Source organism: Rhea americana, unplaced genomic scaffold, assembly GCF_003343005.1.
Source record: "Rhea americana isolate MKP2758 unplaced genomic scaffold, rheAme1 scaffold_0, whole genome shotgun sequence".
Classification (NCBI taxonomy): Eukaryota; Metazoa; Chordata; class Aves; order Rheiformes; family Rheidae; genus Rhea; species Rhea americana.
The window spans coordinates 753,117-775,559 of record NW_028185037.1 but is presented as its reverse complement, the minus strand read 5'-3'; the positions used below and the strand labels follow the sequence as shown (position 1 = coordinate 775,559).

General features: G+C 38.7%; 1 protein-coding gene across 1 annotated transcript in view; it reads right to left on the bottom strand.

Moving 5' to 3' along the window:
• STK3 (serine/threonine kinase 3) overlaps window positions 1–22,443 on the bottom strand; it is a 154,708-nt gene that overhangs the window by 120,134 nt on the left and 12,131 nt on the right. Inside the window, exons 2-5 of the mRNA XM_085298254.1 lie at window positions 22,387–22,439; window positions 15,913–15,993; window positions 15,321–15,449; window positions 12,451–12,565 (exon numbers count right to left, since the gene is read on the bottom strand). Of these exons, the coding sequence (XP_085154380.1) occupies window positions 12,451–12,565; window positions 15,321–15,449; window positions 15,913–15,993; window positions 22,387–22,439 (378 nt within the window). The remainder of the gene's footprint in view (window positions 1–12,450; window positions 12,566–15,320; window positions 15,450–15,912; window positions 15,994–22,386; window positions 22,440–22,443) is intronic.

Below are 22,443 nucleotides of genomic sequence, written 5' to 3'. Positions count from 1 at the left end.
CAGTATGCCTTCTGTCACCAGCAGAACATGACCACAGGATCCTTAAAGGAATGAGGGCTGTTGGGGAAAAGCAGGGTCCACTGACAAAGGAGGGGAAGTATATTTTTGCCAACAAGCAAATGGTAGTGGAGGGCTGGGCTGTACACAAACAAGCAGTCTGGATGCACACAGCTCTGCTATGGAACAGTTAACAGGCTTGTTGAGATAGGTCAGGATCAGAAGGGTAGCCCAAAAGGGGGAAGTCATCGTGGCTACACACCACCCWATCAAAAAGACAGGGGACGAAGCATTCATTTCTCAACAACTAGAAAAACCCCCCTGATAACTGAACTCCATGAGAGCCATGGGGGAGGCTGTTATCTCAGTTATTCAGTTACTCAGTYATCCCTCTGCTAGAAGGGCAGACATAGCATGGCACAAGAAATCCAGGAGTGAGCTAGTAAAAATTTTTGCTGCAGGCTAGAGGCCAGCTAGAGGAGGTGTTCTGCTGGATCTGTTACTCATGAATAAGGAAGAACTCATCAGGAATGTGACARTCAATGGCAGCCTTGGTAGTGACCATGAGATGGTAGAGCCTAAGATGCTGAGGGAAGTKACAGAGGCAAGTAACAGAACCAGATTTCCAAATAGCAAATTTGAGTTTGTTCCAGGAACTAAGTAGGCAGGATGCCAGGGCACACTGCCCTGAAGGGCAATGGAGCCTTGGAGAGCTGGTTCATCAAGGGCAGCCTCCTCATAGCACATCCCAATATCCAAAAATGTGAGCAAGCACAGCAGGAGGCCTTCTTGAATGAACAGGGAACTTCTGACTGAGCTTGAGTACAAGAAAGGTAGTTTATAACAAACAGAAGCAGGGACAGACTACTAAAGAAGTATTGTCTGAGTACTCAGGAACTAGAAAGGCCAAAGCTGGGCTGGATTTGAAACTGGATAACAATATGGAGGATAACAGGAAGGGCTCTACCAGCATATATGCAGCAAAAAAGGTCAAGAAAAATTTTGGCCTGCTGCAAAACAAGGTGATCGACCTATTAACAGACACAAACTCCTCAAYATCTTCTCTGCCTCACTCTTTCGTAAGGTCCCTCAAACCTCCCAGACCTCTGTGCCTAGTAGCAAAGYAGAACGAGTTAGGAATTGCTCAAGTAAACTAGACAAGTACCAGTCCACGGGAACAGACAGGATGCATCCAAAGTTTGAGGAGCTGGCTAATGCCAACCCAAGCCTGCTCTCCATCATCTTTAAAAAGTCACAGCAATCAGGGAAGCTCCCTTACAACATCCTCTTCAAAAAGGGCAAGAAATCACAGGCTGGCCAGGTTATCCTCAGTCCCCRGAATATTACAGAACAAATCATCACAGAAGCCATTACACAAAGGGTAACAAGGTGATTAGAAACAGCCAGCACAAGTTTACCCAGGGGAAATCATGCATAATTAATTTGACCTTTTTTTTTTGTGAGTATATTGAAAGCTATGGATGTTGTCTACCTTTCCCTTCGCAAGGCTGTCAGTAGTCTCCTGTATCTTTGTAGCCAAACTGGGGAGTCAYGGAGCAGATGGGTAGGCTACAAGATGAGAAGGAGTAACTGACTGTACTGCTGGGCTCAGTGGTGGTTCAAAGTCAAACCAAGAGCCAGGTATGAGTGGTATTCTTCAAGCCTTGATACTGGGGCCAATATTGCAGCAATCCAGTGCTCTAACATCTTCATCAACAACCTGCACAATGAGCTAGAATGCACTCAAGTTTGTGGACGACACCACATTGTGGGGAGGTGTCAACATACCAAAAGGCGCAGCTGCCACTCAAGACCTCAGCAGGCTGGAGGATTTAAGGCACACAGCGAAATTCATTAAGTTTAACAGAGGCAAAGTCCAGCAGCTGGGGCAGAATAACCCCATACAACAGTATCAGCAGGGGATCAATCAGCTAGGTAGCATCACTTCAGCAAAGGAGACAAGCTGATGACAGCTTGGAGACATGATGAGTCAGCATTACACTTGCAACAGTGAAGGCTTGCCATATTAGTAAGCTTGGCATTCATTAGGAAAGCTCTGTTAGCAAGTCAAGTAAATACTCTCCTTTAATTAGTGCTTGTGAAGACAAATCCAGACAAATTGTAGTGCCCAGCTATRGACTATTGTAAAAGAAATATTGACGAACTGGAGAAAGTCCTGCAGTGTGGCAGTAAGCTGGCTAGGGCCTAGAGCAAATGACACAGATCAAGAAGCTGAGGGAGCAGGGTTGTCTTGTCTGGAGAACAGGGGAGATGTAGATGCAGCCTTCAACCACCTAAATGGAGAACACATTTAGAAATAAAACAAAACAAAACAAAACAAAACAAAGTAGACACTTCTTGGAATTGCCCAGAAAAAGGAGAAGAGGAAACAGTCACAAATTGTAGCAAGGGAAATTCCAGTTAGATACAAGGAAAAAAAGAAACATACAGTGAAAGTGAATAAGTGCTGGAAAGCTGCCCAGAAAGACTATTGCCCAGAAAGACCTTTGCAGATATTTCGAAAATTCAGCTGGAAAAAGTCCTGATCAACCTGACTAAACTTCAAAGTTAGCCTTCCTTGGAGCAGGAAAGTGGATTAGATGACTTCCAGAGGTCTCTTCCAAGCTAAATTATTCCATTTCAAACAGTGGCAACAAGCCATTCATCTCCTCCCTCACCACCTCCAAAATAAACATTCAGTTTMAACAGAGGAACCTTCGCTTTACCCACAGTTTTCCTACATTTCCCCCCTTTCTTCACAACAATAATATACAGCATTAAAAAATCATCTCAACTTTAAATAAAGATTCTTTTACTTTAAAAGAAAAAACACATGGAAGAAGGATACACTGCTCTAACCCTAATGATTCTGGTTTTAATTCCTTAGGATTAAGACAATTTTTATTGTCTAAATCAGAATTTTATATGGTGAGAGATTGCCTTAAACTGAAAAATTGAAAGAGACATTAGCAACTCATCTGATGGTTTTAGATCTGTAACAAYTTTTTAAACAAATTTTTTTTGAGGAGAAATGCATTGAGGGAAGAGGATAAGGTTAGACTTCCATCTTTTAGTATTACAGGAATAGGGCTCGGAGTGTTTTGTGATATTCATTGTGCTTGGGATGTCCACACATAATTATCCATATTAAACATTTGTTTAAACAGCTACCTTAGAATTTATCTGTACTAATGTATTCCAATCATTGTCATCCTGTGTGTTACTGTTTCAGCAACATAASGCTGACAATACCTTAAAACTATATACAAGAGGGAAAAAAGGTTATGCTTATGTTATGTAATTCTAGCAATCTTTGAGAAAAATCTATAGCAGCTCCTATTAAAAGATATGAATCACAAGTGCAACTTCTGCTATTCTCTTGAAATTCCCCCAAAATTTGGGGGGTAGAAGCCACTGAATATGCAAGTAGATACTCTGTACATTCAGGAGAGGAAAGAAAAATAAAAAAAGTCTGCAAAGATTCTGTCTCCTTGTTCCCCGCTGAACATATAGAAGCCCTTCTCAGTTTTCAACAGTGACCAGATTGCAGAATGAAATCAGTAACAAAAGTAAATCTCATGAAACCCAGCAAATACATCCATTAGAATTGAAGTWGTATGTTGTCAACTTTCCTACAATAAGCATATTTTTTAAAAAGACAACCCATAAACTACATRATGCTAAATATTTTACCATTATCYGGCTGCCAATAACTTTAAGACAGTCCAAAAAACAGCTCTCTAATATCTTAAGTATCTACCTAGAGTAATCCAGGTGGGAAACTACAGGAACCTTCCAGGAAGCTARTTCTCCTTAGAACTGACCTGCAGATGCTCATATGGTCTTCAACTTTCTATGAAAATAAATTATTATTAATCAGACATTACAATTAATAATGCAATATAAAAATCTACGGAAAAATTATCTTTAGAGCAACTCCTGAACACCCAAATTATATAGTATTTTTGACAGTGCATAGTGCTTATTCACTGAGTGAGTAGGATCCATTCTTCACATTGAGTCCTGCAGAAAAGGGGGGATAAGATGACAAAGAGTATTTCATGCTGCACATGTCCCAGAGGATGAATCAGAATTGCATAGTGAATCTTAATTCAGAAGCTTCCCAACTTCTGAATGCTCTATTTTGGAGCCTTATTTGCACATAATATATTAATTTGCTTTTTACCACTGTATAATAGCATAGCTCCAGCTTGCTATCATCTGATGTCATCTAACCAACAGATCATATCCATTTCACTTCTAGTACACAAACAGTTCTTTTCCTTAGACAAAAAATGATGTTCTACCATAAGCTAATTTCCAAACAGGTTGATACAGTTTTATTGCARGGTTGAAGAAAGCTCTATCAGTTTGAGATTCAGATTCAGGAGGTGACTCACAGATTCCAACCACACAGTTTCTGAGGGAATCTACATTACTACTCTGAAGAGCTGAGCAAAAATAATCCTTAAATTTTGAGGTAGTACCACTCAGCATTTATGTAGCAACCAATTGTTCTGAGCCATAACAACGATTTTACTGGACAAACATCCACCCTGACTACTCTGGTAGAAAATCTAAATAAGCTGTACGTTGCATTGCAGAAACTAGTATAGACTACCCTGGTTTGTAAGGCTAGGCAAGGAATGGACCAGGACATTTGGGATYGACCTCTTTTCTTCTCTCCCCACAGACAGAAGGAAGAGCTATATAAAGACTCCATCATGGACATCAAACAACCAGTATATGGTCATGGCAGATAAATCATAGCAGGAAGTCTAAGCCCTTCTCATTCAGAGGGAATTCAAACACATTTATTTTCTACCTCCCAGAAGAAAGCCTACAGATTAGTATTTAAGTCATCCTGGTGATCATCCTTTTCAAGCCATCTCTCTGGAAAACAAGGATAGAAAACATGAGATTTAGGGCACCTGGGAGGGAAGGGAAAACAAAGAGTAAGAGCAAAGTCCAGTTCCCTGAAGTGCATACATAGTTTGAAGTAGAACAGTAAAATTAAGGTATARACTATACAAAAATCCAGGAAAAACACTGCAATACAGAACACTTCTCCATCCCAGCTCAGTGCCTATAGTCAAGGATTGCCCTTTCCTTGTTCCATGGAGCTTCACTATCCAGGCTCAAAGCAGACTGAGCASTCCAGCTCAATATACCTCATAGGTAGGTAACCAAGCAAAATTTTCCTGTTACTCTGCAAAGGTTTAGACTTATTTTTATACTAATCATCTTCTGATATTATTAATTTGTTTACCAACTTCAGCAACAATAACATCACAAAGGAGTTTTATTCTTTTTATAAAATGAGTCCAACTTCTGTCGCAGCATTCACCAACTAAGACAGTGCTCTGCAGCTAGCAGATCATAGGCCACATTCAACTGCCAGCTAAGGGACAAGTTAAGGGATAACAACAACCTTCTCCCTCAACCATCAGAAAACTTATGTTTTCAGAAAGCCACTGAAGACTCTACATTATTTGCCTTCAAGATCAAAGATGCATTGACTGCAAAAGGCTGCTGCACTTCAGCTCTTCTCTGCTAATGACCATGTTGCAGTGCTACTGGACAGCAGGCACTGCTCTGCCTGAGTCTTGACAGCAAGAGAGGAGTGAATGACAAAGAGAAGAGTGACATGGCAAAAAGGTGAAAAATGACAGGAGCTTAGCTGGAAGAAACATAGGAAGGAGACACAGTACATAATCAAGGGAAGGAGCCTAAGACGCAACAGGTAAAGGAAAAATCCATTTTGACAGATACATGGCAATAAGAATGGCAGTAAGCAAGCGTAATTGGTATAAAGCTGCATCTTGGGACTTTAGCATGCTAGGAAGGCATGGGATTGATCAGAAGAGAAAACAATAGACAAGCAGTTGGAAAGGAGAAGAGAAGGAAACACAGGACATTGGCAAAAGAGTTTTTTTTTTTTTTTTTTTTTTTTTTTTTTGATAGGAATTGAAGAACAGGAAATATACCACTCCTGTTTCTTTTACCAAACAAATGCAGTCTGGGTAAGCGTGGTAAGGGAAACAGGGTTTAAGTTAGGCTAGAAAGAGGGGGAAAAGAATAGCAAGAAAGGAAGGAGGGAGGATACATAAGTACATTTTTCATTTCTCTAGTCACACACAGCCTATCCTGCCTTCTCAGCCTGGATGTCTCCTCAGTATGGCTCTGCAGAGAAGTACCTGAAAAGTCTTGGACCTCCCTGGAACACCTGCACAGCTGACTAGTTTATTGATCCTATTCATCTCCTACAAGGCCTAGCAACGGAACATGCTCAGCAGCAGATCCCAGTTGGACTTGCCCACTGTCCTAACTTCTGACCACCAATATCAGTAGAACAAGTTAACCAGGACACAAAGAACTTTGATCTTGCATAAAGGCCTGGCTGGCTATAAATAAATCCATGTGGGATTAGGAAGGGAAGTTGTTCTATCTACAATAGATACCAGTTAAACTGAAAAACATAACAGATTTTAGGCTTCTTATCCTATTYGCAGCTACAAGTCATACATGTTTTAGTGCTGCAAAGGCCTACAGATTTAAATTATTTTAACTGGAAAATTAAAAAATTCCAAGAAGTATGATTACTTAAAACTGCAAAATAACAGTCTCGTGAGCAAAATGTCTTTAACCCAAAGAGGTAACAAAGATGTGCCCCGGACCCCTGTGGCATTTTATAGGCAAAGTGCAATCAGGCGTTCAAATACAGCATTTAAAGACATAGATACACTGTGCATTTGAATTGCTGGCACTTAAAAGCATGAAAAAAAAGTAATTAGCTAAGAAAATAAAACARATGCATAGTTGAAAACAGTATGTGAGGCAATGTGCAAAAAAATTAATAAATTGGTACATAAGGAAATCACCGCTTAGATACAAGATACAAGACCTCTGGATCCAATAGCATGCCATCTATATAGCAGTACACTGCTACACTTGCTAGTTACAACACCRTCCTGAACAAGCAGGTTTCAACTCACAACCCACAGCCAAGCACAGCTCTACAGCAGGCTACAGCTGACAGAGCTTGATCCATGAAAGAGATGGGATTAGAATCACTCAGCTGATTGCTATCAGTTGATGAGCAACTGTATCCTTGGTTATCAGTAAAGAGGCTGATGTGCCAATATTCCCTGAAATGTTAACAGCAGGCCACAAAACTTAAGGTATAGCTTCAAATTATATTTATCTCATTCCATTGTAGGCTGCCACTGAAAGTCAGTCTCATTCCTTCTTTTCCTTCCCCTTCTCCACTGCTCACTCATTCCTAATGCCTCTTGCATCAGATCTACCCACTACTTGCTACAATATGACTCAAGTTACCTCACTAAGAATGGGGGGGGGGGGAAATGGGGAGGTTACAGACAAACCAAAAGCCCTTAATAATCTAGAGGGGAAGCAATTTCAATAAATAGATTAATTAAATAAAATCGTATCAGTAAGCTTATACAAGCTTTCCTTGAAGCCACATAATCACCTGGTCTGAGGCATGGAGGAGGTAGGAACACACGAGCCAGGTTAACTGCCCTTTTTGGCAGCTACCTTGAGTCTGATTGTGTAAGATATAAGCACACCCAAAATCAGGTGGGGGAGGAGGGGGGTGGAGGAGAAAAAACAGACAAAACTAGATATATAGCTTTACTGACTCGGACTGGTAAGCACCACACCTGAAGACAAGCTAGCAGACAGCATCACAAACCTCCTTCAGCATTGCTGAATCTGCTGGGCGTGCTAGAGAACTCTGGAGCAGAACTGGAGGGGTCGACTGAACTTCAAGTTGTGGCTTTGACCTCTTCAGCAAGAATCTGCTCCTACCAAGGCAGAAACTTTTTAACGTGAATAAGCTACCAACAGTCATTAGAAACTGCCTTAAATCTGGATTCTGCTTCCCCCTTTTTTGCCACATTACAGTAAACCAGTAGGTAGAGGGAGGTGATCCTCTTCTACTCAGCCCTGGCGAGGCTGCATCTGGCACATCTGGAGTACTGTGTCAAATGCTGCGCTCCTCAATACAAAAGAGAAATGGAGCTACTGGAGCGACCCAGTGAAGGGCTACTAAGATGACGAAGGGACTGAGGTATCTCTCACATGAGCAAAGACAGAGCGAGCTAAGACTCTTCAGCCTGGAGAAGACTGAGGAGGGATCCTATTAATGTATATAAATATCTGAAGGGAGGGTATATAAAGAGGATGGTGTCATACTCTTTTCAGTGGTGCCCAGCAATAGGCCAAGAGGTAACGGGTACAAATTGAAATACAGGAAGTTYCATCTGAATATGAGGGGGGAGAGAAACAAAAACAAACAACAAAAAAAMCACACTTTCTTTCTTTACTGCAAGGGTAACAAAGCATTGGAATAGATTCTCCAGAGAGGTTGTGCAGTCTCCTTCCTTGGAAGATATTTAAAAGTCATTTGGACAGAGTCCTAGGCAACATTCTCTAGGTGACCCTTCTTGAGCAGGGGGCTTGGACCAGATGATCTCCAGATGTCCCTTCAAACCTCAGCCATTCTGTGATTCTGAGATTCCTCAGCTTCTTCTACTTAGAGATAAGAGAACAGGAAATAAACCTTTTCTTTTGCCCATCCAGTCTTCATTTACAACTCAGGACAACTCAGGAAAATTGCTGTGAATGTTTGGGGCTACTGAATACACATCCTGACAAAGTAAGGACGGGGCCCCTCCATAGTGGAGCCATTTATTGTTTTCACAAACAAACTATTTAAGGTAAAACACTGAATACTCTGAATAGTCTCATTCCAGGAACATATTGTCAGACATTTTCCATCACACAATAGTCACAGTAATCAAGTCACTGTTCCGCAAAAAAAGGAAAAAAAAAAATCAAGAATGTAAGTTTTCTTGTTCATCAGTCGCAATACATAAACAAAACATAGTATGTYGCAAAACATAGTAATTTCAGTCTTATAAATTATGGCAGCCACAAATTGCAAGTGCACTAGCTTTAGTTTACATGGTAAAAATTAGTTATTTCAGTAAACTTAAAATATAAACAGTTAAAATTGCTTTTAATGGAAGTGTAATTACATTGTATGTAGGTTAATTAAACTAATTAGAGCTCTTTCAGAACCCCAAAATGATTTGCCAGGGGGACAAGCAGGACTGAAAAGAAGAGACTAAAATTTAAGTGGCCTTATTTATATATAAGACTATAAATTAAGTGGCCTTTMWKAAAGGCCACTTTCTTAAAATAAGGTAGCAAATTAGATATAATACTTTTGTTTCACTTACTAGAAATAAAATAGCAWTTTTTTTTCAAGTTTAGTGTGTATAAGAATAGACACTTTCAAGCATACTCGCATAGCACAAGTCAAATTCTTATTCTTCTTTAGATGAGGAAGGAGATATTGATGGAGACACAATGACTGATGCAGACAACCAGTATACTACACATACTTTCCATGGAAGACTTTGAACCACTATAATTCGTCTGTTCTTGTGACCTGAAAATATTTTCCACAAACTCACCACACAAACTTTGTAAAGACATGCACAATTTGAAGCTAAATTTTTGTGTTTAAATACAATGCATAAGTATAATAGCAATTGTCTGTCCAAACCATCTTATGCAAACAGAACACCAAATAGCTTCCATATTTACAGAGAAGACAACAAAAGGAGGCTGAATGGCAATCAGTATCTATGAAATAATATTCAACTTTCAGAATTTCTCTTAATATTTCGTATGAGGCCAGGAGACATCAAAATAAGGACCAGTACAGTTTTGGTGGTACAGAAGAACTGCCCAAATCCTCCAAATTGTATACATGACAAGTGAAAAGTAGAGGCGTTTGCTTTCCTTTTTTATTTATCCACTAGAATATAACCTGTCATAAGCCAGAATAAAAGGTCTATCTAGCCCAGCAGTCTGTCTTCAGCAGGGGCCTACAGTAGGTACCTAGGGAAGAATATAAGAACATGGCAAGTAAAGTGATACTTGTCTGCTTTACCTACCCAGCAATCTGAAATATGCAGATTTCCTGAGCTAAGTATTCAATACTTGTGTTCATCRGCCCTCACTATTTCTTCCATGATCTTGTCCAATTGCCTTTTGAAATCAAACTTAACAGCTATCCTATCCTATATGGTGGACCTCATCACCACAGGTGGARAAAAAACGAAAAAATACTGCTTCAATTCTACTAAAGTGCTCCCTTGTTTTATTACCAAGTCTTATTCACTTTCTTTGTGCCACTTAAAATTTTCTAAGCCTTCATTATTTTGCCCTCTGGGTACCTCTTTTCCACACAGAGGTCTGATTTATTTAGTACCTCCTTATAGGAAAGTGTTCTATGGTCATACTCACAACCTTTCCTCTAACTTCTGTAACTGTGTTACATCGTCGGCATCTTTAGCTCCCCCTCTACTTATTTAATTATTGCTAAATAGTAGGCTGAAGGACTCAGGAACCTGTGTCTAAAGATTCACCTCCTCACCCCAAGCCAAATGCATCCCTTCATGTTCACCCACATTTTTTTTTCCCCTCAGTCAGAGGCTCAGTATCACAAAGTCCTTCTGCAAGTCTTCACTTGATTTTACTACTAGTAATAACTCTCATCAGCAGTTCTATTGTTTCCTGGAGAGGATAGCACAGACCCATGTAGGGTTCCCAAACCAACAATTTATTCTAACCCCTTCTTTCTTTCTATAGCTATAAACCACTTAAATTATGAGAGGACTTCCCATTTACTCCATTGTTGCAACCATATTTCTTCAAGAGTCTCTGGTGTGAAAGGCTGTCCAAAAAGAAAGAAAGAAAGAAAGAAAGAAAGAAAGAAAGAAAAAGAAAAAAAATAAATTTTTCAACGTTAGAATACATCTACACCAGAGTTACTCACATGGCCAACAACTCCTTTAAAAGGCACTCTACCAGGTACGTATGGCATGACTTCCCCTTACAAAAAGGGTAYGTTGACTTTCCCTCATTACATTTATCCATGTATCTATCAACTCTATATTCAGAGTAAAGTTTCTGCTATCAGTTTTTACCATATGAAACAGGAACAGGCAGRAAAAAAAAGTTAATTTCTCCAATCATTGGTATACCTTTGTTCCAAGACTCTTTAAATATCATCTTTCTGTTGAGTCTCTAGAATATTGACATGATAGAGATGCTAAAATATCTAGGAAAATGGATTGCCTGATTTTTTTCAATCTATATAGACATACACATGCATGCACATATACATGTGTGTGTACATATACATACACAAACACTTTTTAATAAAGAATTCTAGCTTTTTCGATAGACATCCATACACTTTTTTTGCTTATTTTTCCTGTATCTTGGTTTAAATAGAACTTTACTAGTTCTAGACTAGTTTGCATCATTTCCCATTTGAGCTACTGATTATTATCCTACCCTCTGGATAATATATAGCCATAAGTATCATTACTAAATGATGTAAAAACTCCAGCAGTGTACTCTCCTATAATTTTTTGGCTTTTCTACAGTCTTCAGTTCAACAACACAGCAGTCCTGACACATTTTAATTTAAATTGAATATCATCCTTACCAGAGAGATTCCCTCTATTCTGGGCACTACTCACTTCCTAATAAATCCAACTCCGTCTTCACTTACCTCTTTTTTCCCTCTTAAGCCTCAACACTTTATTTCCTCTCTCTGCTCCCACAAGTGGTACAAAGAACATTACAAAGAACATTTCAGAGTATATTTAAAGTGCCTTTACAAAAATGTAAAAAAGCTAGCAAGTATAGAGTCATCTTACAACACTTACTACTAAAATACATTCCTTATGTTACTGCCCACTACTGGAAAGAAAACATCAAAGCATTTAAAGAATATTCAGCATCTACCAAAAAAAAAAAAAAAAAATCAAAGAAACTCTTTCATAATTAGAGCTAATAAAGCCTTTTCCTGCCAGACTGCATCCTCCTCTACATCACTTCTGTCATAACGTCATTGTGACTCCTCCTTACAACTTCCCTCTGAATTCTTTCCCACATTCCCCAAATGGCATTCCTTTCCCTTCTCATTCCTTGAGTAACACTACTTACTTACACTMCCTAATTACCAAGTGGGGGAGAGACAATTCTGTGGCTATTTTCAAGCCATGTATGTACTAAAACACCTGCTCACAGACTAGGGAGTGAGAAGGGTAGGGAGAAGAAGCCACACASGTCTTTTCTTTTACAAGGCAGTAATTTTCATGAAACTTGCAAGAACTTCATCTTTCAAGACACATTTTCTACTGTCAGTGATCACTCTATGGAAGAATGGATAAAACAGATAGCCAGAGCAAACACATAAGCTTGTTTCCTGAGGAACAGAGGTGAAAACACTTCTTCAGGAACAGCCAAAATCTTGTCTGGTTGCTCTGATTTTTATTCTCACTTCTAGTTTTAAGTAACAGTTTAATTTTATTAAATGCTATAAGTAAAAAAAAAAAAACTCACCGTTTTATTGCGAAGTCTAATAATGTCTGAAACAGAGCCAGCCCCACAATATTCCATAACAATCCACAGGTCTGTGTTCTTAAAATAGCTGCCATAATACTTGACAACGTAGGGACTAGATGGAAAAAATAAATAGATGAATTTTCAGGGGGAAGTTATCAACAAAAGTTCTGTTAAAAATTAGTTTGACAGACAACAGCACAGCCAGATAGCAAGTGTAATCAAATACATTTTAAAACTGTAATTAGTTTAACCAAGCCTAGTTAGAACAATAAAGTTCGACTGCTTAATAAAATAATGAAGGCACTACTATACACATAATAAGCTTTCAGTGATATTTAAAGAAATACTTTTGCCCAAACTTCAGTCGTCTGACAAAAAGAGAAGCATGCTGCCTGCCTAACAAGCTTGTTTTCTTCTTCCTAAGACCTCTCCATTTTAACTCACCTTGAGAAGCTACTATTTTTCTTCCTTCTTCCCTCAGCACCTTGAAAAACCTGTTTCCTCTCTCCCAGTACTAACTAAAAAGGAAAAAAAAAATCCCCCCCCACACACTCCCCCATGTCTCCTCTATTTCTCCCTTTTTTGCATACATGAACTTCTTTCAAGTGCAGATGTAGGCTACTATCTGAAAACAGAATTTTGTGTCGGTTAGAACAAGATTTCTGGATCTGAAAATTCATTTCCATACTGAAGTGTCTCATGTGAAGATATATTTATAGTACTGTCATAAACAGAACATGTTGCTTTGCTATTCATCAACATGTCACTTGACATAATGTTTCCTCTGAGGCACTCACAACAAAGAGGCACAAACAGATGTGGTAAAGATGTAACAAGGATCTTCCTTCGAAATAGTGATTAAATGTTATGTTTATGGAAATAAAAGGCAGCAGTTTTTTTCCAGGAACTTAAGCAAATGAGCTTAGTCAGATTGGCATCAGTCCTTCAGAGCAGCAAATAAGATCCTGAGATCTCCAATGCTGATCTCTGGTCAGAAAATCTACATTGTGGGGGTGGAATTGAACACAGTTTCATTTTGGAGCAAGGGACTGTGTTTTCAGATGGGGGCTTTTGGCAGCAGGGATTTTGGTTAGAAAACTGCTACAAGAAAGAGAGGATCTATAGTTTCTTCCTGCAACACAGTGCTATCTTATGCAGGACAGGTCAAAACCTGAAACAAATGTACCTTTTCACAATATCACAGGTACTGCAAACTATAGTTTGCTACTGTGAAAGAGCTACTGGTAGCACCAAAGCAACGTTCAATTCCCACCTACCTAACAAGTCGAGAACTAAAACCTAACAAATCAAAACTACATATTGATCTTGCCCCTAGGAATTCCTAGGGAGTGAGGAGTTTATTCTGTAGAATAAATCTTTTCAGTAGAATTATTAATCCCACTGATTTTTGTGACTATCTCCTACCAGATTTACACTATGTTAGTATTCCCAGCAAAAACTGTATATTATTACAAATCAAAACAAGGCAATCATAACATTGTCACATTTGCTTATAGCTTCATCCCAGCTAACTATGTGAATCAGCCTTTTCCATAGCAACTGCTTGCCTTAGAATCTACTTTTTTCCCCAGGAGGGCTTCAGCCCAATCACTGTAGCTAGTTCGAGAACCTAGCATGGAGAAGTATTAAGATTGAAGCATCTTTTACTGGAGATGCTCCATAAACCCAAGGCTTTAATGCAACATCTGTGAAATCACCACCTGTCAAAAAGAAGTGCTAAAAGGGTAAGGTCCCTCCCTTCCATCAGCACTGCACAGTATTGTATTTGCACTGAGGAAGACAATACAGAAGCAAGCACATGCTGCAGAGCTACACCCCAATGTTCATTTTCAACCAGAGAATAGCTGCATCTTTTCCAAAACATTCAGTAACATCTGAATAAATACAGCCTGCACTAAAAGAATTATCTTCAAACCTGAGGTGAGTACTRCTCATTGTCAAACAAGGGCAGATTTTCCATTTAATGACAAAAGTTCAACACTGACACACCAGGAAAGGACAAACACAACTAAGAAAGTATCAGACCACTTGCAATAACACACACTCRCCAAGTTAATGACTAAAACAATCAACATTTTAAAGGAAGTTTCTTCTAACCAGAGTGTGAAATTTTCCCTGAACAGCAAGCAACAGACTCCTTCAGCACTGATTAGATATGAATAAAAATTCACCCTGACAGGTGTTTGGGAAATTATAACCAAGACTTTAAAAAGTGGTATCAAGAGGTACACAGAAACAAACAAACAAAACACAACTCTACAGAGGAGAGGTAATTAATTATTTTATTTCGGCACCCTTGCAGATACCAGTCAAGATAAGCTATATTGTTTATGACGTGCAAGATAACAGCCCTTCTCCAGAACCATTTTAAGACTGTTCACTAATTAACAGATGTGCTCCTCTATGAAAACTGACTATTGATAGGATACTATTTTGGAAGTTAACAGCTAACCATTAGTCTTKTGCTATAAGTATCTTTACCAAACTTCCAAAATGGGTAACTTCGAATCYACATGCCCTAGAATGTTTACAGGAAACATTAATCTTTGGGCTTAGCAGTGGAAATAAAGTGATGAAAATGTAGAGAATTCTAAGCACATAGAACTATTTATTCTTTCAACAATTTCTGTGAAGTACCTCATTTGTACTTCCTTCAGTCCAAATGAAGGATAGGATTAAATGCTCAAAGAGGTTGCTTTAAATAGACCATTCACTGTAGATTGCTTTAGTTTTCCATATATGCAGCTGCAAACACTTCTAAATTTCAGTTACATTCACAACACACTACAATTGCAAATATACTTTAACACAGATCCTTAGAAAGGGAGCTGAATTGCCATGCCTACCTGTCACATTGTTGCATTATAGAGATTTCTTTAATTATTTCTTGAAGATCTGACTCCACAGGCACCTGTTTAATTGCTACAACTTGTCCAGATTCTTTGTGTATTGCTTTAAACACACTACCATACGATCTGAAAATAAAAGAGGGAATTAAAAATGTTATTTTTACAAAAGAATTTGCTTCTCTTTTCTAGCAAGCATTACYTCTAAAATGTCACATAAGCCACATGCTCATGTAGAAGCTGGGGGGTGGGGAGGGAGAGTAGTTGTTCAACTTGCAAGAATTTCAATTCTATTCGGACTTCAGAAAAGTAATACCTCTGAATAATGAATCTTTGTCCAGGTGTACTGTATCTAACCTCAGTACAGGCATACACACCTTTGCTGTCATAAGCAGTGAGAGACATGACAAGAATGCACAAACARCTTTGGAGGAGCACAGAAGTCTACCAATACAGGCATTTGCTGTATTACTAAAGCTTGTCTAGAACAGATTGACAGGCATTCCTCTGGCATTTACAAACACTGCCTCTGTAACGTAACATTCCAACATACGCTTTAGATACTGTTCCCTTCTCAAACAGTTGCACTTACCCTTCCCCAAGTTTCTCCAGAACATCAAAGACTTCTTCGGGTTGCTTAGTTAAGCTATCTTCGCTTAGCTTCTTCAGTTTGCTAAGATAAAGACAAAGTTATTTTAAAGAAGGAAGATAAATAAAAGAACTTAAGCAAATGTATAACTGAGTGGACAAGGCAAAAAAGCTTATCAAGGAAAACACTGCAATTAAAATAAGGTGTCTAATTATCACGCACTAAAGAAATATCATCAAGTACAAAATGAGGAAAGTTAAGACAATTTTGACACTACAATCTTCCCACTAAGGTACACCCAATACAGAGTAGCATGGGACCAATTCACTGATCAGCCTCTTGTGAAAGCCTGTGAAACAGGYGAAAATTACACAGAGAAGCAAACCACAGAGGTTTGAAAACCGCCCAGTAAAGCAAGAACACCTTTCATCACAAAGTAATGACCACAAACACGTGGTCATTACTGACTAGTGCACTCCATGGCTTCCTAAGAAAGAATAAACCAATCCTATATGAAATAACCCAGTTTCTAGAAAAGTTTAAAAAGCTCCTTTTAAAGCAAATGAAATGTCTATTATATCTAAAATTTACAGCTTATTCTGCAGCACACCTTGGATACTAAAGGAAACTAAAATGGCTAGCACAGAATGAACACTGCCTAAATGGACTCAAAGTCTTCAGAGTTTTTAACTGGTTTATAAGGAGAATGGTGTAGTTTAAGTTTAGCATTAAGTTAAAAGCAGAACCCAGAGTCAAGATGATTCATGAAGCAGATGGTAGCATTTCAGTCTCACAAATGACACCAGAACACTGAATTTCCAAGAATCAAATACTCTTTAAGGAGATGTAGGAGCAGTCCACTGCGACATCTTTGTGAATACACGCAGGGACAGTTATAACACAGCATCTCTAATTATGTAACGCTGCAGTATTTTTCCTCCAGTTTACTCTCTCACAGCTGCATATCACACTGCCGTCTCTTCCAGCATCTTCAGCTCACTTTCAGCACCATTCTTGGTTCTTCRCAACATGCCCTAGTCTTTCTCCTGGTCTCCAGCCTTCCCTTCTGCCCAGCTAGCAGGTTCCTTACAGATCTAAGATGAAAGTAACTCAGCTGCAAGCTTTTGATAAAACTGACACTGAACATAACACAGGAAAATAAAACCACACACATGCGGTGAGGCCATGTGGCTGCAACATGTAAATCCTTCACTACAAAAGTTATAGGGAATTCTACTACAAGACTGAAATGACAAGTTAACTCTACATGGTAGCCTAGGGGACTATTAAAGCAGAAGATGACCTGAAGAATAGCTGGTGCTGTAGTGCTAGATATAGACAATGTATTCCATATGGAGGAGAAGAAAACTTTGAAGTACAGAGTATCATCGAGACCTTATGGAAAACATGTTACCCTGTGACACTTTCCTGGAAAAGAATGCAAAATATAGAAAGGGAAGGGGGCATGGACAGAACAGATTGTCAAATCTAACATTATAAGAACAGTACTCAAAAGACAGACCTCTTCATATTGAATGAGGTGGTTTTGTGATATAGAGARCTAAAAGATAAATGAAATAGCTGTGGTTGAGCAATTTGGGGTGAGGGAAAGACAGGATTTGTTACTGCCAACCATCTGAGTAAAGATAAAAATTCAAAGTAATTATTCAAGAGCGCAGGCACATGTAAATTAGCTTTAAGTTCGCTACAATGAACAAACAGGTAGCTGGAAAGCACATGGGTTAAAGTGGGAGTGGGGGGGGGGGGAATAAAAGTTCCCAAAGTGAAAGGAAAGACCTGCTCAGAAACTAAAATCCTGCAGGGAAGCACATATTTCATTACTGAATGAATATAAATTGAGGCATAAATAAAAATGCAAGTATTAAGAAAAGGAACAAGTCATTAAGATGCTTAGTCTATTTTGTTTTGTTCTCCCCCACCCCCCCCCTCAAAAAAAAAAAAATCTATTCCCCACCCCTAACCTGGTTACTTGCATCCCTAGAAGTAATGTTCACAGAAGAAAAATTACATTTGTGCTTGGTTTGCCACCAACAGAAAACATACACAATATGTTATGCTACCAGCAATGCCTCAAAAAAAAAATCTTAAATAAATGATCTCTTCAACAGAACCTGTGGAAAGACTAAACTTTTTAGTAACTGGTGGAAAAAAAGGAAACATACAAGGGCCTTCCTCTGAAGTGTAAGAAGAAAACACTTCCACTTGCACACAAAACAAGGTTTGCTAAAATGAAAGTTTTCCATCTGAGGCCCATTTTGAAGAAGTCTTCAAAATTTCACTTTCAAACATTCCTTTCAGCAGATTTGCTTCTTGAAATAAAACTTCAGAATATGCTCAATACCAAAAGGGTTTCATCAGCTCCCTAATGCCAAGGCATTAGGGCTGCTTGCGAAGTACTAGGGAAGTGCTACTGAACAGCCATGAACTGAATAAAACAAGCGTTATTGTCAAATAATAGGTATTACCTGGAGTACTTAAGAGAGAACTTGGAGACCAAAAAAATAAGCACTCTGTAGTTTTAAAATTATTTTCACATTTCTCCCACTCTAGAAAACATTTTATGAGGCCAAGTAACACTGAACAATAAGACAGCCAAATATTAAACCAATTGAGGGGATGCAACATGCCAGCCTCAGTAACTTCATCTCCAAATACATTGTTCAAAGTACTTCATGCTACTTCGTGCTCCTTCAAAAGCACCCTAGAGAAGCACAGATGGCAGATCATGAAAGAACTCCAGTGTTCAAGTGACAGTATTAACATCACAGATCTTTGAACCATGCAGAAAGTTACTAAAGACACAGATGATTTTAAGGCCAGGAATCCTTTTAGACGTTCAGAATTAGAAATCATTAAACTAAATAGCATATGATAAACCCTAAAATGGTTGTAATAAAAAAARCATTTAAGAAAATTTAGTGAGAAGGGAAGGAGGAGAAAGATGACTGTCATAATTGCCTGTAAACCACTAAATAGAACACAAGAAAAAAGGACCAGAGATATTAACATACTATCTTGGTTAAAAACTAAGCAACTAGAATTGGAGCCAGAAAGAAACATCTAAGATTTAAGACTCAGCTTCTTAATGAGGAGCTGCGTGTATGTCCTAGTAGCCTCATTTTATAGGCATACAAGACAAACAAGACACACAGAGTTCAACATTTCAGAAGCATCGCTGCTGATTTAAAATAGGTATTTAATGGAAGCAATACTGTGTTCTACACAAGAAGTCCATAGTATGAACACCCAACAGAATATCTATCTGCTAAGGCATCACTAGAAATGAGATGAAAACTGTAGAGACAAATGGCACACAGCAATCAGAGTAACAGTCTCCTTGCACTCCTCTCCTCCATGGGTCCTCATGACAGAAGAGTATAAAACAGAAAAAAAAAAAATCAGAAACTGTTCAGGAATAGTTTTATTCTGGCTACAGGGTGCAAATCCTGTAGATATAATGGTGAGAAAGCCTAAAGGAGAAATGTAGAAGATAAATACAGAATGACTTTCTTTCCTGTTTTTATAGTTACGGTTCTAGAAAGGTTGCCCATAATCATTACATAGCAATTATGAGCAGTTTCAGTAATTTTCCAGGAGAACTGTTCCTGCAAGCATGGAGGCCAACCAGAAAGAAGTTAGTTATAAAAATCCAGTTGATGAGCAAAAACATTCACACTTAGCTTGACCAGAATCCTTTACATCATTATGTCACCAAAACTGCATATAACTAAACACAGAAAAAATTAGAAACAGTGAGAGATACCCAAGACTACTGATTCTAGCATAAGAGATCAGAAAAATATGAATTTGGGACTGAAAGAGCAGAAAAATTTTCCCTCAGATATGAAAAAAAGAAGCAAGAGTTTAGTGTTATGACACTATGTACAGCCTGTACAAAGTAAATTGGCAGTGTGTTAAAGAGAGGCATAAAGAAAACTGAAAGCTGGCAAAGAAAAATAAAGTAGGGCTAAAGAACAGAACTCCATTAATCACTGTCATGAATCATTAAAAAAAAAATTAACACCTATTCCATGAAACACAGATATATGCACAGCTGATTTTGCAGAATTAGCATGTCAAAACATTCAGAAAAGAATGGCTGAGGTCAATTATACTGAAATACTAAGAGAAGCTAGTAAGAGAAATCACTGTAATCATCAGAAACAGAGGTGGCCTATGGAGGCCTTGAGATGCTTATACAGTTTTATGCCATTCACATAAACAGAGGTAAGTTTGAGATTATATTACGTAGTGTATTTACATTCCGTTTTCTCAACCTAAGCAAACTCGCACCTTCGTCCCATCATTTTCAGTGAGAAACTGGCCACTGTCATCCACATAACCAAGTAAAAGCCCATTCACACTAAGAACCACACCTGTTTCACAGGCAATTCATATTTTAGTAAGAAAGTTTTTTCTTCCCACCAAATTTAGAAAATAGTATTTAAATGAAAGTTAAATTGCTGCAGTCTAAAGAAAGGACTGTGATCAATATACTCCATGCCGGTTAAGAAGCCTTTTATTTGAGGGCAGTGGGTAGGATATACAGATGAGCAAGATTTGACAGAACTGCATCTCTAGCCACTTTCCTTTTCCCTTGCATGTAGTCTACTTCCCTACATACAAATATGTTAATATATACAAACATAACCAAAAAGTTGTAGGAAGATCTAGAGGCAAATTTTGTAGCCAAAACAGCTTTCAATAACTTCTGACTGCAGTTCAAGAGTGAACATCTTTTCTAGTGACTGAGAGAAGCACACCTGAAAGAGTTAGGAATTCAGATGTAAGAAAAGAATTCATGTCAGTTGTTGCAAAAATTCTTCACTATAATAATTTGAAGAAGGCATTCTGATGAAAAAAAGTAAATGAAATTATTCTGAAAAGGAATTCTTACAGGTCTTTTGTAATTGTTGCAGTATATTACCGTCAAAAACAATAACTTCCCTTGCTTAACTATTGCTATTTTAAAAGAATCTACAACAGCCTGACCTATCACTGGACATCATTGTTGCTATTTTCTGAAGGACTGTTTTAAAGAGTTACAAGCATTTACATAAAATTTCTGTGATGCAGCCCATTGGTATCAGTGGTGTGTTCCTTCACAGACAAAGGTGGAATAAAACTGTTCTATACCTGTAGAAGAAATTAAGGATTCTAAGACATCCATGAAGCTTTGAAGTGTTCGTTTGAAACTCTTGCTACCTCTAAATTAGTATCTTTCGGTACATAGATCGTGACATATATMGGTCCCTCTCAGTAATTGATTCTGTAGATAGAAGACACAGTAAGTAAAGAAATCTAAAAATCTCATCAGCCAAATAAACATGGTGTTTCCCTCACAAGTCACCATAGTACTGATAGCAGGTACAAAATAAATAAATAAAAAACCACACACACATACACCTATCACCCACCAAATAATCTGTATTCTTTCTATACTCAGAACAAGTGCATAGCCTAGCAGAATAGTTGGGAATACTACAAAAATTGTAAAAGTCAATAGACGAAAGGTATACACAGTGCAGGCTGCATACACCAATTTCTCACGAAAAGCCAAGTTCTTATCTTCCCTCCCATTAAAGAAGCAAATATATGAAGTTCTCATCACATTCAAATTTCAGCTTTTGAAGCCTATTTCCTGGAAAGCTTAAAAACATGCCAGAGAGTTTGAAGTTTTCCCCATCAGCTTTCTAGTTCTTCCTGACTGAATTTAAAGATTTAAGTAGCTCCACCTCTCCACTATTAGTTAGGATAGCAGCACACAAAGTTTGGTAATAAAACTAGTGCAAATCCTAGATCATAAGAAAACTGTAGGACAGGCTAACTTCAAGCTTCATTTTCAATCTTTTGATATCACAAGAACACAAGCTCTGTACTGCTTTTAACATCCACTCCTTCTCAGATACTCATTTCATCTCCTAAATTCTTACTGGCGTCTTTCCTATTTCCTGTATTCAGGACACGCAACGCTGTCAGTCCAAAATCATGCTGTAGGTCTGCCCCTCTGCCCCATCGCTTCCTCCCCAGCTTCTACCTGGGCTGTTCAGTCAGCGTTCAGTCTTCCATTAGAAAGAAGCAGCAGTGGGGCAGGTCCAGAGGTGAAAAATATATAAAATACGATCTCTCTCTGAACTTCACATCATTCTCTAAACTGAGAGACAAAACCTTTTTCTTGCCCTGGGGAGTACCAAGAGGAATACTCAAACCCTAAGGGCCCCCAAAATACGTATTAATAAGGACGGTTATTCTAAATACTTAAGAAAACGCACACACTGCGGGAAGGGAAGCCTCGCTTTTGCCTCTTCCCACTACTCCCCGCTCTGCAATTGCAAGTATGCGGCGCCCACCCCCACAAACACCTCTCCCCAGCAGAACAGAAGGGTCCTTTCTGCTGCAAGGAGACGCGCACTGCTTACGCCGCTTTCTGCCCTAGCTCGGCGCCACAAAACGCACCGGGGCTTCAAGGCCGGGCGGGACCGCTCCGCGGCTCCCGGCACCAGCGCTCGCTCC